This window comes from Hippichthys cyanospilos, chromosome 11 (assembly GCF_059441005.1).
Source record: "Hippichthys cyanospilos isolate Australia breed blue-spotted pipefish chromosome 11, RoL_Hcya_1.0, whole genome shotgun sequence".
NCBI lineage: Eukaryota > Metazoa > Chordata > Actinopteri > Syngnathiformes > Syngnathidae > Hippichthys > Hippichthys cyanospilos.
In genome coordinates, this window is record NC_142379.1 from 13,311,671 (window position 1) to 13,329,102 (window position 17,432).

General features: G+C 36.7%; 2 protein-coding genes across 2 annotated transcripts; one reads left to right on the plus strand and one right to left on the minus strand.

Moving 5' to 3' along the window:
* Window positions 1-3,203: 3,203 nt before the first annotated feature.
* Window positions 3,204-5,469, plus strand: rbp2a (retinol binding protein 2a, cellular). The gene is made up of 4 exons (XM_088427828.1): window positions 3,204-3,276; window positions 4,634-4,812; window positions 4,950-5,051; window positions 5,372-5,469. The coding sequence occupies exons 1-4, from the start codon at window positions 3,204-3,206 to the stop codon at window positions 5,423-5,425; spliced, it is 408 nt and encodes a 135-aa protein (XP_088283954.1). The 3' UTR covers window positions 5,426-5,469.
* Window positions 5,470-6,784: 1,315 nt separating this feature from the next.
* On the minus strand, window positions 6,785-12,048 carry mrps22 (mitochondrial ribosomal protein S22). Its single transcript, XM_088427575.1, has 8 exons — window positions 11,915-12,048; window positions 11,386-11,540; window positions 11,139-11,303; window positions 10,915-11,058; window positions 10,613-10,696; window positions 10,361-10,506; window positions 9,264-9,372; window positions 6,785-7,151 (listed from the first exon to the last, which is right to left on the minus strand). The coding sequence occupies exons 1-8, from the start codon at window positions 12,039-12,041 to the stop codon at window positions 7,059-7,061; spliced, it is 1,023 nt and encodes a 340-aa protein (XP_088283701.1). The 5' UTR covers window positions 12,042-12,048; the 3' UTR covers window positions 6,785-7,058.
* Between the last annotated feature and the right edge of the window lie 5,384 nt (window positions 12,049-17,432).

A 17,432-nucleotide genomic window follows, 5' to 3' on the forward strand; every position in this document is an offset into this window, starting at 1 on the left:
ACATTGAGATCGAAGGTTGAAAAGATCAACTCTCAGGGAACCACAACAAGGAACACAGAAGCACGTGTGTGCATTTGTGGGAGTGGGTGTGCATGTGAGCTCTCGTAGGGTTATGAGATGTGCAATTCAGAGCCTTTTTGGCGGAATTAAATATGAACCTGTTTCATTATTTAGGAAAAGAAACTAATTGACGTTGCATACGATTAGGATATTTATAAGCCCTGGTTCTAGGAGAGGTGGGCATTTTTTTTTTTTTTTTTTGCCGGTCTGTCATTTATGTTTTCGGAAGTTTACCCAAATTGTACCCCCAAATGCCCAACACAATCATAACAATCATTTATTTAGAGATGTACAGTATATGGTTCAAAACATTCAACATTTGGTTATTATATATGTATGCACCCAGCATCGCATTTTGAATCAAAAATGTGTTTTCACCTCACAGGAAAAGTTATAATGAGAAAGCAACCCCACTCATCCTTGACCACTTGAAACTCACACACACCACAGAGAACAGATTTCTGCCACGTTAGTCTTTGGCTGGCAGATGGTTTTATGTCATGTGAATATTGATCACGGGACAACATATGGAGATGTTTCACTCAGAACTCAGGGCTGTTGCTATGCATAAAGCTCTATTGGAGCACATGCTTCAGACTGCAGTGGTCTGTAACAACCAGTCTATCGTTCTGCAGGCCACTCAGCAAAAAGATGCAGATATATTAAAAAACACAACAACAACAAAACACAAGTTCCATAGCATATAGCATATATGTCAAGATTTTGCCAGCATTTTTTTGTACATTCAACACCAAAATGTTCTTAATATGTTTTGGGTTTTTCAATTTTCTTAACATGGCATTTTGATTAATATTGAAGTTGTAGAAAAATAATGAAGCAGCAAAATGCACTGGTAAGGTAACAATGGCTCAACTTCTTTTTCTTAGTTTAGTCAAGTGACAATAGCAAGCTGAGCCGTGATCGGTCGTTACCCGAGCCCCAAGCACTGGATGTCATATTCAGTCGGCAGTAAGCTGCAAAATGGCCACCCCATTCTTAAATTTATTCCTCACAATATTAACTATAATAATATGTTTAGACACAATAATGTTGCAAAGAACACAATGTAAAAAAATATACAACTAGGCGTTGACTTCCCCTTTAAATGTCCCATTGTTTTCAAATCACCCCACTATCCATGGTTGCTTACTATACATGTTTTTTTACACCTTACAATAAATAGCGATTTTATTTATTTTGAAAATACCAACAGACAACTGTCTGTCAAAGTGAAGCCCACTTGCAAGCGTCACCTACAATGTGAAGAATTAGGGAGAGAAGAAAATGAATGCAAATTGATGAATGTCAAGAAACATTGTCGCTGGCTGACATATTTCCAACTCTGCAACGATTAATAGATTTTGTTTTCCACTCTAGCCGTACTGGCTAGTGTGTGTCGGATACTGGGGGACAGCTCATAAATACGAGAGTGCATAGCCTAGTAAAAGGTGTATGCAATACATATGCATAAAACTCATTGACTTGGCTCCTGTGTAGCAGCATTGCCCTCAAGTGGCCAAACGAAAAAAAAACTCATGCTTCTGAATGTGAGCCAACTGAGTCAAATAATCAGGAGGATGAATTTGAAAATAATAACCATTGTATGTCTTCTAAAAATGCTAAGCATATTACAATCAATATTTATTTTATTTATATCTATACCAATAATTTTCCACTGAACCATGGTGTGTAAAAATGACAATTACATATTTACAATTTCACCTTCACTTAATAATTTCTTTTTTTATTTTTTATTTTTAATTATTACCTCTTCCAATACAAAACCACAAGAATAACAACATTAGGTTCTACTTGCATTTGTTTGTCCATCTGCTCATGGGCGAACAGGCTTACTACCTGGTTCATGGAGAGTGAAGAACAGACGGGGAGTGCCATTATGATGCCAAAGTGACTCATCAGTGTCACCATTTTCTATAGTGCTTGTCCTTTTTTGGACTGCGGGTGAGCTGGAGCCTTTCCTAACTAATGCAGTAAGTAGTAGCAATATTACCAATTTGTTCAGCAGAAGAAAGTTGGATGGATTAATTTATGAATATTCCTTAATATATTAAAGCATCAAATTAGAGAACCGTAGAGAAGGGAAAGGCAATAAAACTTGTCCATAGATATTGGAATTAACTGTGCAATAAATAAATACAGAGAACAGAGAAGGGGGAAAACACCACTCATTAAATTCAATATTGTTCCTGTCTCTAATGAAGAGGGGAAATAAGACCCAATACAAAGCTATCTTTCCATATGGTCAAATTTTGCTTTGTTTAGCTATTTGGTCATCAGATATTCGATTTTAGCCTTTAAGTGTGAACATTTTGCTGTTAATTGCCTCCTGCTTATACAATTAAGTGAAAGTAGACTGAGATCCAAAAATGAAGTGTTTCATTGCTAAACACACTCAAACAATATAAAGCAACACATAATTTCAGTGTCCACAGTTTGTCCTGATGACCTTTGTGATCTTTGTTCACTAGGGGAAATGAGGTCAATTTTTATGTTATTATCACTGTGTGAAAGTGTAATTGCAGATCAGTTATCCTATCATATCTGACAGCAGATACAGCATACAAGCTGCCTCAGCATAAAATCAAACTCCTATCACTGAAAGATAACTCGCCAGCAGAACTATTTCATTTATTTTGTCTATAAAAACATGGACATTGTTAATTTCTGAAAACTGGGTGCATGAAATCTGACTCTCTACAAAAGTGCATGGTCCACACTTCTGTAATTTCTATAATATACGCCAATGCACTTAAGAGTAAAATCATATTACATTCCCTCAGGTACTTTAAACTGAGGTACAATTGGTTCGCTGTCGCTAGGAGCTCAGAATATTCACCAGCAAGTTACATGCAAACTTGCCAGCGCCCCACAAAAATTGACTTAAATAAAGTGATGTACATGCATTCAAGGAGCAGAATGTTCACAGAGCACCTGACCTTTATGTCTCAATGTACCTGTACTGACTCGAGGCAATTATCAGGCGGACCCTGTCCTTTGGTACACCCATACACACATGCACACCAGCAGTATCTATAAAAAAAGGCTTGGGCCCGATGATTCTTTCTCAGCGTGACGACCAACTCGAGGAGTAAGCAGCACTTCAGCACACACACACACTCAACATGCCTGCAGACTACAATGGACGGTGGGAGATGGTGAAAAATGAAAACTTTGAAGAGGTCATGAAAGCCCTTGGTAAGTGGCCCTTCAATTGTCCTTTTTTTCTCCATGCTGTGGTGAATGTCACATAAGAGGACTGTAGTTTAAAAAAAAAATGGAGGAAACGTATTTTAATATGCTAATATTCACGTTTTGGATTTTTGAAAGTATGGCAGAGAATGAAGTCAGAGCGTTGAGTGAGGCAAGCTCCTCGCCATTTTTTTCACTGAGTAGTTATCAAGGTAAATAGATACTTCTAAGCTTCTGACTTCTCTTACAATGGTGTTTATAGATGGGTTAGTTTCTTGATCTATTTAATCCACTCGGCAGGATAATACATTGATCTGCCTAAGAAACATTTGATTAGTTCCAATTTTTAAAACATATGGAGCACATTTTTTTATGGAACAAACCTAATAAGTATTCATGGAACGTACATTTTTATGTGAACTTTGGGTCATTTTGAAACCAAGCTCGGACAAATTCGAGCCAGAATCACTAACAGTGGCCCCTTGAGTAAATAAAAAATAATATTTAAAAGAATGAAAAGAGGCAGGAGAGGGGGTGTTAGCAAAATATTTGCTAAACAATCATGGTCTTTCAATGTTTTGAATGAAAAACACGTACAAATGGTTTGAATTCTCTGAAAAAGAAAAAAAAGATTCAAAACTGTAACTAGGTTGTAATATCACCATTCACCACAAGATGGCATACATGGCTTGGATGCTCTGACAGAGGTCTTGTTAACCTCTATTTAACAACATGAGTAAGTCTAATCAATTTATTTGGAGCCTGAATCATGAGCAAGATTGTTTCAAAAACGTTATTGCTGGGTGAGGATAGCGAATCTTTTTTACAAGTATTGAGAAAGGCATTACAAAAAATATATATATATATGTTAAGAGTATGTCTTTTCTGCACATGCACTTATCTTGCACATATCTAAAATATAATTTTCTCATACATTAGATTTAAAGGTGTGTGAATTTTACTCCATGTAAAGTCACATGAATTTCTCTAATACAGTATTGTAAAAAAACAGAAAACAAATACAGTTCCCAGTGCCAGATATGTGAAGACGTTAATTATGTTCATGATTTGTAGATGAGTATCATATGAAAATAATCTTACATAAATCTACAAAAATGTGTGTCAATATAGTGTGTCAAAATCATAATGTGGAAATGCCTTGTGACCTATTTTAGAACAAGCCCATAGAGTACTCATGTGGTCCATCTACACAAGGTCGATTTTTACATCCATCCTCTAGAGCCGCTTATCCTCACTATGATCGCATTTTTCATAAGTGTGTGTTCACTACACATACTAAAGTACGCGTTCACAAAAACAGGAAACAAACTGACATTCAACCTTCTATCATTCACGCATGCAGACATCGACTTTGCCACCAGAAAGATCGCCACCCATCTCCACCAGACAAAAGTCATCGTTCAGAATGGAGACAAGTTTGAAACAAAGACGCTTAGCACCTTTAGAAACTATGAGGTCAACTTTACAGTCGGAGTGGAGTTTGAGGAGGTGACAAAAGGCCTTGACAACCGTAAAGTCATGGTAAGGACAACTGGCTGATTTTTAAACATGTCATGGACGCTTTTGCATAGAAACCCATGAACATTTGCTCACATCTGATCCGAGTAACAGCGATTTTGGATTGGATGCTTCTAATTGTTCTTAATGCAATATTACAGACCCTGGTCACTTGGGATGGGGACAAACTGGTGTGTGTTCAGAAGGGGGAAAAGGAAAACCGCGGTTGGAAACACTGGATCGAGGGAGATCTCTTACATTTGGTACGAAATGAGAAATGTCATAATCCAGACTATTTTACAAGATTGTCAACTTCATTATCCTGATGAATCCTGACTGAAAAAATTAATAGTGTATTTAAAATTAAAAACTAGAGACAGCAAGATAAAAATGTTTGATCCGGAAATCACTTGATGGAATCTTTCCTAAAACACGCTTACATGATACTAGCTGAGGCAATAACAATAAAAAGATGTGTTTTATCAGAAGATAATAGATCAAAGATTGGACAGCCTCTGTAATAAAACTGACCTGTTGCAACACATGGTATTGTTGGTCTAAAGGTTTGTGTCCTGTCTTTTAGGAGATCCATGTGCTGGACAAAGTGTGCCATCAAGTTTTTAAGAAAGCCCAGTAAGATGCGCTCAAGCCTCAAGTTGTCCTATCTTGCATGATGCAACCTATTTATAATATATCAAAGTAATAAACTGATAATATGGAAAAACATTTTTTTCTTGAAGCTTTTATGACCAAAACATGACATTTTTTGGTTTTATTTTAATTTAACAGAGAAAAAACAACCCCCTCAAAATGATGTGCATTATTTAGATTACTGTTAGTCTTTGTGTGTGTGTGTATTATTTATTTCACTGTAGCTTAGGGGATAAAACGGATAGTTTGAGAGAGCATTGGGTGGCTTAGGCAACTTTGCTCAATCGTTACATCATCGATTTTAGCTAAGTGATTAGCATACACAGGTGTAAGGTCCAGGTTACAATGAACCTGTAATATTTACTGCCTCTTGGCTATTTATTACACAAGTGCAACACATCCAAAAGTGGCACCGCTGGTAAGTAGCGACAGGTTAAAAACTATCGTTTTTGTGGGCAAGCTGAGCAAATCACTCACATTTAATTGGTTGATACATTTAATGACTCAATAGGATAATTGTGTTTCTGTGGGCATACTTTGCTCAAAGCGTTCAGTTGTCTCCATGTCACTTTGGAAAACTGACACAAAAGACAATCAGCAAACTGAGAGGAAAGGGTCTATTTTGATTGGCTGATGTCACATTAATTTCTGCAACATCTGTTGGTGTAAATACACTTACAGCTGGACGAATCGGTGGTTATTGATCATATAAGAACCTAGCCCCGCTTATTGTCCTTTGGAATGCACGTGGGAGGGGCGTTTCAACCTATATGCTCCACACACACAAACGCACGCACACACATACGCACTCAGGGATGCACATAACTGGTATGCATGTGGGACAGAAATCAGGGCTGTATAACGTAGCATGCTTCACTTTGCGCATTTGCATATCCTACCTGACTTTCACACATGACAACAACCGAGCCCGAGTTGAATTTTCGTTCACGTGGTCACTTAACAGTTGACAGAGAAATTACTTGTGACTTCCTTGGAATAATTAAACAGGGTCCTGAACTAACCATTCAAACTATAACTGTTGAACTTTGAGGATGCAGGCTGGCTGTGTGCACAAACAATGTGCTGCTAATGTGAGGGAGACACTGAGAAGAACATTGAGGAAGACAGTTTTTACTCAAAGATAAGGTGCAAACCAAATACTATATACTCATGTGGGTAACCCACTAAAAATAAAAATAACCCCGCTCATTCAGTATTGTCTATTCCCTTGTGCGGCTAGGTACCAGATGACCCACATATTAGTCAGTGGTTGGGGAGGTACCACTGTCATAATATACATTTTGTCAGTCGTTTTTCACTTTTGACAGGCCATGAGATATTCCAGTTACACAGAGGTAAAAAGGCATGTTTTATTACAGCAACTTTAGGTTAGTATGTACACAATGTGTTTAAGATACAAACCCTAAACACAAATGGTATTTATTGTGTCTCCATATATTGTTAATTTATTGAGGCAAATGTTAGCCTACAGCAGCACTGGAGTAGTAGAGTTTACCACCCCATTCCTAGAGTGACCGAACTCTCTGCATAGCCTTCACATGAGAGGCTTCATAGACTGTCCTTTAGCGCGTGTAGACTTCCAAATGAGAATGGATCGATTAGACGGCAGCGCTGTCTGACTCATTGTCTTCGTATGCCTGCAAAGCCAACTCAATGTAGCCAGACCTCTTGGATTCCTTCTGGGCATAGATCTGTTGAGACAGGTGTGTAGAATTATTAGCTACATCTGCATATGCACACAAACACATACATGCTAATAGACAATCACTAAAGCAAATTAAAATCAAAACAACTAATGAAAAGGGAAAATTGTTTAGTTTTTGGGTTTAACAGAATACGCGTAGTCCTCGGGTTACGAAAGTTCAACCGCAGGAACATATGTAGCAATGCCAGATGTCCATATAAGTCATAAAATGGTGTATTACAGTAGAATTTCTCTACAACAAAATCATATTACAGCCGTAAATTTTTCACTACAGACTTTTCACTACAGCAAATCTACGTCTCAGACGTAAACATAAAACAACGTGTTGTGCAATCTACAATCTGACTGAAGTTACAAAAAAACAAAACCGTCCAACATTTCAAAAAAAGAAAGAAGAGAGAAATTGCCGAATCTACAATAAGCATTCATTTTTATACTTACACCAATTTGTTGCATAATGTCTTTCATTTTGCTTCATCCATCTTTCATCTTTGTTACTTTTATCCTTTCTTCAAGCGTTGGCTTGGTTTAAGCTGTGCGCGGCTGCATGCGTCAAAATGACGTTGTTTCAGCAACCATGCTGCTCCGTACGAAGTCCACGCGGAACAGATTTTCCGCAACGCATATCTTCCAGATTTTTTTTTTTTTACTAATGGACAACATGGGAGACGAACTATTGCTTATGGAACTTCGCCAGTGAGAACATCCTTATGATTAGTGTCAAAAGGAATACCATGCATGATCTAAATACCGTAAAAACGTTAAGCGAGAGATGAGGAGTCTGTTTGGATCGTTTTGAATAGACGAGGGATTTTTCCTTGTCTGAGGAAGTAAGAAAGAGGGAAAGGTTTTAATGCATGGATTTTTTTTATCACACGGGGAATTATTTGCACATGCAGGTTTCGTTGCAGAGGACTTTTACTGAATATAAACCACATTAAAAGAGGCTGTACGAAAAGTGTTAAGAATCATGTATAAGAGGCTTTGATGCATGTCACAACCAAAAGCATTCTTACATAAACCAGCACGTGACGTTGACAAGTACTATGTTGAAAATAAAATGTTCAAAAATCATCCCATTTAGTTTTTTCTGTACGCTGAAAACTTCAGCTACCTTTTCTGCTACAACTGCTGCCAAGGAGCACCGCTCCATAAGTGCATTTCATTGCTCTACGTACTGTATCTGTCTTTCTCTTGCTCACTCGCAGCTCGTTCATGTACTTGTTGTCCCTGTGAGCATCTCAGCGCATAAAGTACCTTGTCTTGTATAATTTACACACTTCAACGTAAGTAAACTTTATTTAGCATGTCTGACAAAATAAAGGCAAATGATAATGGTGGTGTCAGGAAAATAAGGGCAAGGCAAACAATGATGAGACATGCTGGGAAATTCTATGAAAACGAAGGATATTATCAAAAAGTTGGACAGTGGTGAGAAGATGTTTAATGTTGCACTTGCGTATGGTATGAATTCCACCAACGGTCAATACGTTTCACTTCAGCATTCTCTTTTATGCTGGCAAACAGTTGTCCTCAGTCAATTTGAATGTAGTGTAATATACAGTATAAGAAATATCCAAATGTATTTAATTTATGTACAGATATCACGTGTACACAATATACAACACACACTGTGTCCAGATAATATAAATTTCGAACATAATATTGGAATAGTATTTTTTTTTCGTCTTGACCATTAAAAAAAAAAAAAATAGTAGCCATGTGTTTGTGTTTTTTACTGTATTGTTCAACACACAATCTATAACTGCAGCCAAAGTTTTTGACTTTGTACCGCAAATTTTAGATGAGAAAGCCTTAATAATCTCTATCCTCCTTACACAGAGCACATATTCAAGAAAACCTGTCCTGGATTGAGCAAGTTAACCCAATAAAACAAGTGAGCCTATCTATCGGTTTCACAGCGGGTACAGTATGGTGTTTCATATCTTTGTACATGCAACACAAGCAAAATTGTTGGTAACCCTTGATTGCCGAAACCCACACTAATAATCAAAATATTTTAAAACTGACGGTATTATCTCAAAAATAAGTACAACATATGACCTTAATCTTGAATGGTCACGACAATGGTTCTCACCTTGAGAAGGTCAGTGTCTGTGGCCTCAAGTCTGGAAGCTTCTTCTGCCGACTCACTGTCAGGGTGGACCAGGTGAAAAAGGGACACGAGGCTTACTGCATCCTTCACCCTAAATAACACAAATGGGCTTCTGTTAACGTGTAGGACTATTCATGGTAGGGCTTGACCGATTGATTGCATTTCAAATAAAATCGCCAATTTGATCAAATGCTATGGGTATTTGCTCATCGCAAAGGCTGGGAGTGGACTGACTTTAACTGTCAACAGAACAAGTTTTTGAAAGCCAAAATATTAACAGCAGATTAACTAATATTGTTGGCTTTGATTTAAGTATGTGTCTCTTGACGTTTGAGCACATTTACACTCTACATGTAGGGAAAATGGTACACATTTCATTGTTTGAATTCAATCATTATATTGTTTATTGTTATGTATATTTTGGCTTTTACAATGCATAGTTGAGTCTTTTACATGTTTATGTTTGTGTGTAAAAGTTATTATGTCGAAGTTAATTGATTATATAATCTCGCAATGTTTTAGAGACATTCACTTGCTTCATTTTTTTTCTATGCACGCCTTTCCGGGTTTGGGAAGTCCAGGCGGTGAGGAGAAATCATCAACAAGCAGAACTTACGATTTATGAATAATAGACTAAAATTCACTCCCTACAAAACAACGGACATGACAAAAATACTACCAATGACAGTTTTTAACTTTGTCATCAATTGGGATATGAAAATACATAGGTTCACATGGAATATAAAGCATTATACAGACCCATGAGAGTGAAAAAAATCTCTCAACAGGCAACATTTCAGAAACTGAAATGTGCCATGTGTCAATAAATACACAAGATCAGTCAAAAGTTTGGGAACACCTTCAAAATTCAAACGTATCAAACGAAAAAAATTCATGCTTTTAAGATTTGAAAATGTACAACTGTTAAGTAATGTTAGGTAATGTGAAAAAAAACCTCCATTATAGAGGATGTTTCCAAAATCAAACCGGTACATTAGAACATAATGTAGGCCGATGCAATGAAAAACAATTATAAACGGAATCATTAAGAAATAAAAATTCAACATGCTTAAACTTACAATTCTTTCTTCAACATGTCCACAATGAGACCATCGATTCTGCGAGCGTTGACCAGGTACCAGGCCATGCCTCCAAAGTGGCGAGTAGACCGAAGAAGCTCATATTTTCCATGTTTTTCCAAATCCTCATAGGTGGCAGCATGCACCTGACACAAATATTTTAACAAATGCAAGTACCTTAAGGTCAGCAATATTTTTTTGCATTAAGAAACTCTACAAGTTGGACTTCACTTGGTGAAGCTGTCAGCTTACCTTGATGTACTGTGATGAGTCAGGTTCAAACTGGACCAGACACAGGTCCAACACATCCTCGTGTCGGTCCTGAGAAAACACAATCTAATAGGGAAAAAAAAGAATATGAAAGTTAAGTGAGTAAAACAGAAATACAAGCAAGGACTGGTTTGTAATTGACACTACCCATTGCAGACTAAAATTCACACAACTACATTATGTTTTTATTTTGTTATATTGTTCCAACAGCCAGAGCAGTATTTAAAAGAAGACTGAAATAGAAAAACAGCCATGACGCTATGTTTGACTGGGCCATTTTTTACCTTTAGGTTCTGCTCACTAAAGAGCAGATGCGGAGTGAGTTTGCGTCCATCCTTTGGGAAGTAAACCTGAATGAGACGGTCTCTTTCTTCCCAGGTGGCTTTTCTTAGCGTGCCGTCCATCTCCCTCACAACAATGAACCTTTCCTGTGGGAAAACAAACACACAAACTACATATTTTATGTTTTTTTTTTTTTTTTTAATCAAACGAATGTGCATGTACTTACCCTGTGTGGAATGCTGTAAGTGATGTCTGTGAAGACATATTTGGCTGTATCCATGCCATCTAGAATCTTGTCCACAGACAGTATGTTACTGATGGGCTTCCTCTCAGGCAAAACAGGTGGCATTTGGAGCAACTTTTTAGCCTTTTCTGTGGCCAGCTTCACTGCCTAGAAGCATACAGCGTATACTGAGTAATGAGGCACAAGTGAGACTGCAAGAAAAAAAAAAAAGTAGTGGAACTGAAGGCACCTGCTCCAACTGTTCATCGGTCATGAGCTTATATGTTGGCGGCTTCAGCTCCTGCTTAAGTGAGCGGAACACCTTTTGCAGGTCCAGGCCCGTTATCTTCGTGAGGATGTTCTGTACAGCTGGATCGGTAAACTTGGGCTTTGCATTGTTTTGCACTAAGAAGTAGAAAACATTCACTACTAATTATGTCTCGAACTCACTGGCCAAGGTAAACAATCCCACTTGGGTTTACTGGATTTAAACGAATTGACGAAGGTTAATGTGAACAACCCAACATTCAATCATCTATGAAGCTACAAAACACCAAACAACAGTGGGTATTTAAAAAAAAAATACTACACTATCCGGTTAATGACATTACATTTTTCAACAATAGAACAAAATGCAGAATAAACTGGGTAAAAAAGCGTGGTTTGTAGAATAAATCCAATTGTGGATGTGTTGTACTAGCAACACACCACAAGGTCAGCTTAATATTTACATCGTTTCGCGGTATTACACCTTATAATTCATAGCCTAATATACATACCGCTATCTTGAGCATCGCTACCAAAAGCCCTGGTGCAGCATTTTACCGACACGTTTTTAATTCTCTGAACATTTTGAAGCCAAGAAATGCCTCGACGTAGACACCGTGCTGTTTCAAGCGTCGCCATTTTTTTCTTCTTCGTCATTTATTTTTCTTCTTCTTTACCGATCAGGCAGACGCACACTGTTGCCTTCGTTGCATCACTGCCATCGTCTGTTCAAGGAAAGGTCCAGCAGAAGTGAAGCAATAATAATAATAATAATAATAGTAATAATAATAATAATAATAATAATAATAATAATAATAATAATAATAATAATAATAAACAATAATCTATTTTCTTTAATGATTTATTTATTATCCATAATCAATATAACCCCAAAACAAGTATAAAGGAAGATGATTGGTCGAAAACGATTTACCAGCAGTCTACAACATGTAGAAATAAACAATAGATAACATTAATGCAATTAAAAATTAACGTATTTACGTATTCAATACAAATAATAAACTTATTCATTTCATTGTCCAGGATATGTTTGTTTTCTTCCTTCTTACTCTTATCAGGACAGCCATGGTGATTATGAGGCCATAAGCAAACCAACCGGTTCGCTATTCCTTGTTAATAATTAAGAAAATCAAGTTAAATACACAAAAATCAATAGTTAAAAGTGAATTTTCGTTGAAAAAGTTTACTTTTTCCACAAGATGGCAGTGTGACAACATTCGAGCGTATAAAGACCAGCTATCGGAATTTTCAACGCTATTTTCCTTCTCCAAAAGTCACATTCGTCCCTTTGGTAGTCTTTCCCAACATTTATTGAGCCTAGTGCACTCGTTTTACATTTGATGAACAAGATCGTTACAAAATGAGGGTTTCTGAAATTATAATGCTTTCTCTCTCTGTCTGTTCCTCTCAAACTGATATCATCTGCCCGCAATAAAAATAATATTGACGTATTGACGCACTACTTGTTTAACATAAACTGTAGTGAGAAATACGGACCTGATTAATTGAACTGATATACTGTCTCATTATATTCCTTGTTTGAATATTTAATTGTTCTTTCTGTCACACAATGACACTGGTCATTGTGAAACAAAACAACAAAAGTACACGTGTGATTAATTAATTAAAAAAAATAAAAAAATAACAAGAAAATTTGCCATGATGCCCCAAAGGACTTCTCACCCCCAGTTTTCACATATGCTGCTTAATGTGATAAATGTGATCTAATTAAATCCTATTCCTTTTTGCATTCACACTGCATAAACAGCAAGTATATGCTATAGCTCGACCAACGTTCTTAGAACGAGCAAAAAATAAGTACAGCAATCCAATCATTTATCGTGTTGAGATTCACAGGGAACCTGAAAATGTCCCAGGTGACATTCTGGACTGGTTTCTGGTCAATTGCAGGGCACCTATTAAGATGGACAACCATTCGCAGTACACTAACATCAGTGGGAAATAAAACAGGCTCTCGGCACCAAAATCAAGAGAAAGTATCACTTGACCATCAGTAGGCCTATTTAGTTATTCAATCTTAATTTATTCCACTCATTATATTTCCTCATGGGAAAATTCACCTCATACTGTGTTGTATATTTGTGCAATCTCCCACAAAAATAACATACATGGTTAAGCAAGGAAACCTCAATGTGAAAGGGGTTGTCAAATTGTTATTTATTTACACATTTTTATGAAAAAAATTAATTTAGCTTATAAAATAGACCTTACCACTCTTGAGAGACATAAAACAAGTATTCTCCAGGATGTGGTTTGTCCCGTATCATTACCAGTTCACTAATCTACTCATATATTAACGGGACACCAGGAGGTACGGCTTAAGTGGCTATTGGGGTGGATAGTTAATGTTCGTAAGTCCAGAAGCACAGACACTGGTGGAATGATGTGTTGATTGAGATGCAAGAGGCCTCCACCATATGACCAGATGTATGCAGCTGTCACACTGCTGATTAAAGAAGTAGCCCTGCGACTCAGAAGTCTTTGTCAGTCTTCCTTTATACAGTGTGTGTGTGTGTATAAAGGCTTCATACCTACACACACTGTTCAACTTATATATATATATATATATATATATATATATATATATATATATATATATATATATATATATATATATATATATATATATATATATATATATATATATATATATATATATATATATATATATATATATATATATATATATATATATATGCAGTACATCGTATTATTCTATATGGCTTTAGTAGGATATGAAGGCTGAAATATTCTAATAGCGCCAGCTCACATTGTCACATTTTTATTGTTTAGTAGAACCCTTATCGTTGAAAATATGCTGCCAAAGAACACACTCCTTGTAATTATTGGACTGCGCCTCAGTGGTTGATAAGACGAAATTGCTCCTCAAAAAAGGTGTTTGTTTATGAATTTAGCAACCTACTAATGTGTTAAGTAATTTAATTATCTGCATCACATTGTAGTACCCAAGTTTAGTAAATTTTAAACATGATTTTTTAGTTCCCTTGAAAGGAACAAATGAAAGTACTTCTTACATTAGAAAATGTTCACAAAGAGAATATCACTCTTGACTGCCTGAATAGAACACTTTATGTAGACTGCATTAATTAAATGTCAAACTTGTGAATTTAGTTGATAAAACGTGCACATACATTAAACAACACCAAAGACATAAAGGGATGCAGCACATTTAGTCAAAAGCTTATTTCCATCTGGAGTGCAGATGGAAAGTTAATACATCACTGAAGAAATTGCACTAGCTTGTGTGCGTGTGTGATTTGTTGTTGTTGTTGTTGTTGAACCCTCGTGACAAAAAAAGGTTAATTCACACCAAACAAGCCATGACCCAACAAACCATTCAAACGTGTGATTGTGTTGCTGCAATATATTGCATTCATTTCAAATAAACCTTATCTAAATAAACTGCAAACACGTGTTTCAATGGTTGACTGTATACTGTAAATATATAAACCTGATAACCTGATAAAGTGTACAAATTTGTAATAATTATATATTTTTGGTCTTTTTTTTCTCTACCCTCATTACAACACAAAGCACAGCAGCACAGAGGTAGAATGTGCGTCACCCTTAATGGGAGCAGCAGGAAGCTGAGAGGTGAAACCTGAGCGCTGATGAGAGACTGGATGAGGGTCCTGGGAGTGTACAAGGCAGGCAGTGGTTGGTAGGTGGGCAGGCAGGCAAGTAAGCGGCACTGGTGGTAGCAGGGCAATGACTCGCGTCCTTGTTTATTTAGCTTTCTTTATGTTGAACAGAGAACAGGTTCAGGCCAGGGTGAAACGGAAAGGTGTCGTGTGTGTGCATGTGTGTGCGTTGTTTGTGTGTAGTTCATGTGTATGCACGAGTCGGTGTGTGTGTGCGTGTGTGCGTGGGTGCGTGTGTGCGTGTGTGTGTGTGTGTGTGTGTGTGTGTGTGAGAGAGAGAGATACACACACACAAAGAGATGACGAACAAGATAGATTAACACATTTTGAATTTAAAAGATGTTTTTATTAATGTCTCAGTCAAGTCAAGGCAGGTTGCAGGGAAATGATTAGCCATCCAAGCAAATGTGTTCAAAAAAAGAAATTCCCTCCAATATATATATATATATATATATATATATATATATATATATATATATATATATATATATATATATATATATATATATATACACAGTATGTATATATATATATATATATATATATATATATATATATATATATATATATATATATATATATATATATATATATATATATATATATATATATATATTCTCTCCAACATCTTATCAATACTGTACTTGATTAATGTTACAAGTCTCTCTGAGGTGAACACAAATAGAGGAACTGTGGCAACTTGCAATGTTACCACACCTTTTATGTCATACAATCTCAGACAATTAAGCTATAAAATGGTGTTGTTAGTGTCACACGTTATTTCGTACTGTACTGCGGGCGGTAAGTTGAACAGTGTGTGTAGGTATGAAGCCTGTGCACCTGTGTGTGAGAAATTGCGGCTTGTGAGTGAGCATTCAAGGTCAGTCTTATTCTCCTTTTCCTCCCGCCCTCCTCCCCCATAGAGGAGGAAGAATGAGGATGGGGAGAGAGTAGACTGAAGGCTAGAGGAGGCACAATGATAGGAGCGGTGAGGGTGGGAGTGGGGCGATAGTTTGGGTGGACAAGGGGGCACTGTGACATTACTGTACATCTGGCCTCCAAAAGATCCCACTGAAGCCATTTCATATTTAGAATGAGTGAGTGCATCAGATGAGCATTTTGTGCCTTAATACTCAATGACTTACTTTGAGGTTTGATCCAGCCTTTGTCAATTCTGGAAGTGAATATCCATAAATACGTGAGTAAGGATCATTCGGTCCAAGTCGGTGTTACTCAGATGTAATTCCCCAAAACATTTTTGATTCCAAATTCCTTTTGTCAAGGTCAGTCAGATTACAAGCAATAAGACTGTAATCAGAAATAAAATGATATGTATAAATATATATTTGACGTGTTTTGACAAAATCACGTTTGCATCTTTTAATTGTGCACTTAATACAATTTAAAATGATATATAATACACAGAGTTAGCGCAAAAGTTGATGAAGTTACAGCAGTTTGAATGTTGCCAAGTTGAAATTCCTAGTTAAGAGAAAATCGCGTTAAAGGTTTTAGCACATAATATCTTTCGAATGTCCATGACAATATTTGACTATTTACCGATGTTTGGATGACATGATGAGCTGCTTTAAGGTAAGGAAGAGCAACTACTGCCCTGACAGTTAAATGACAGTTAAAGAGAATTATTTTGGAGAAATCTCAAATGTGACATTTCAGTGTCTCGGAAACATGTTTGATTTTTGAAAACATATCATATACTGTATATATAATCGGAAATAAAATGTTTCAATGTTTTTCATCAATTAAAATACATAGTTGACCAATTAAATTAATAGATGGTAGAGGTTATCTACCATCCCTAAAAGGGAATGTGTTCAATCTTCTTCCCTTGGTTTGACTTTATTCACCTCACTTTATTGAAAAAAAAAAAACACCCTAAAACACTAACCTGACCCTGTGTTCACCTTAGTCCAAACCAATCTAGATGCAAACGTCAGAAAGACTTCTGTGTTACATTTCTGTCCAACTAAACACGCGACTGGCTGAGTTCACAGTTTTGCATGCAACACGAGAGGCTGCCTGCCAGCCCAAGGCCCCACTCCCTTACTCTCACTTTGTTTTTTTTATAATTTAAGATCACATTGACCAAGGGATGAAGTGACAGGAGGAGCGTGGCACTGATAAGCAAGTTAATACTCTGCTTTTGAGAAGGTTAAAGGTCACTTCTGCTCTACTGGGGGATGTGTGGGTCGGTTGAGAGACCATGATTATTTAGAGTGATAAAGAAGCCTCCGTTAATATCTGTATAAACAACCTTTAGGTTAAAAAGAAAAAAAAAGCAACAGAAGCCTTTAGCCATCAAAAG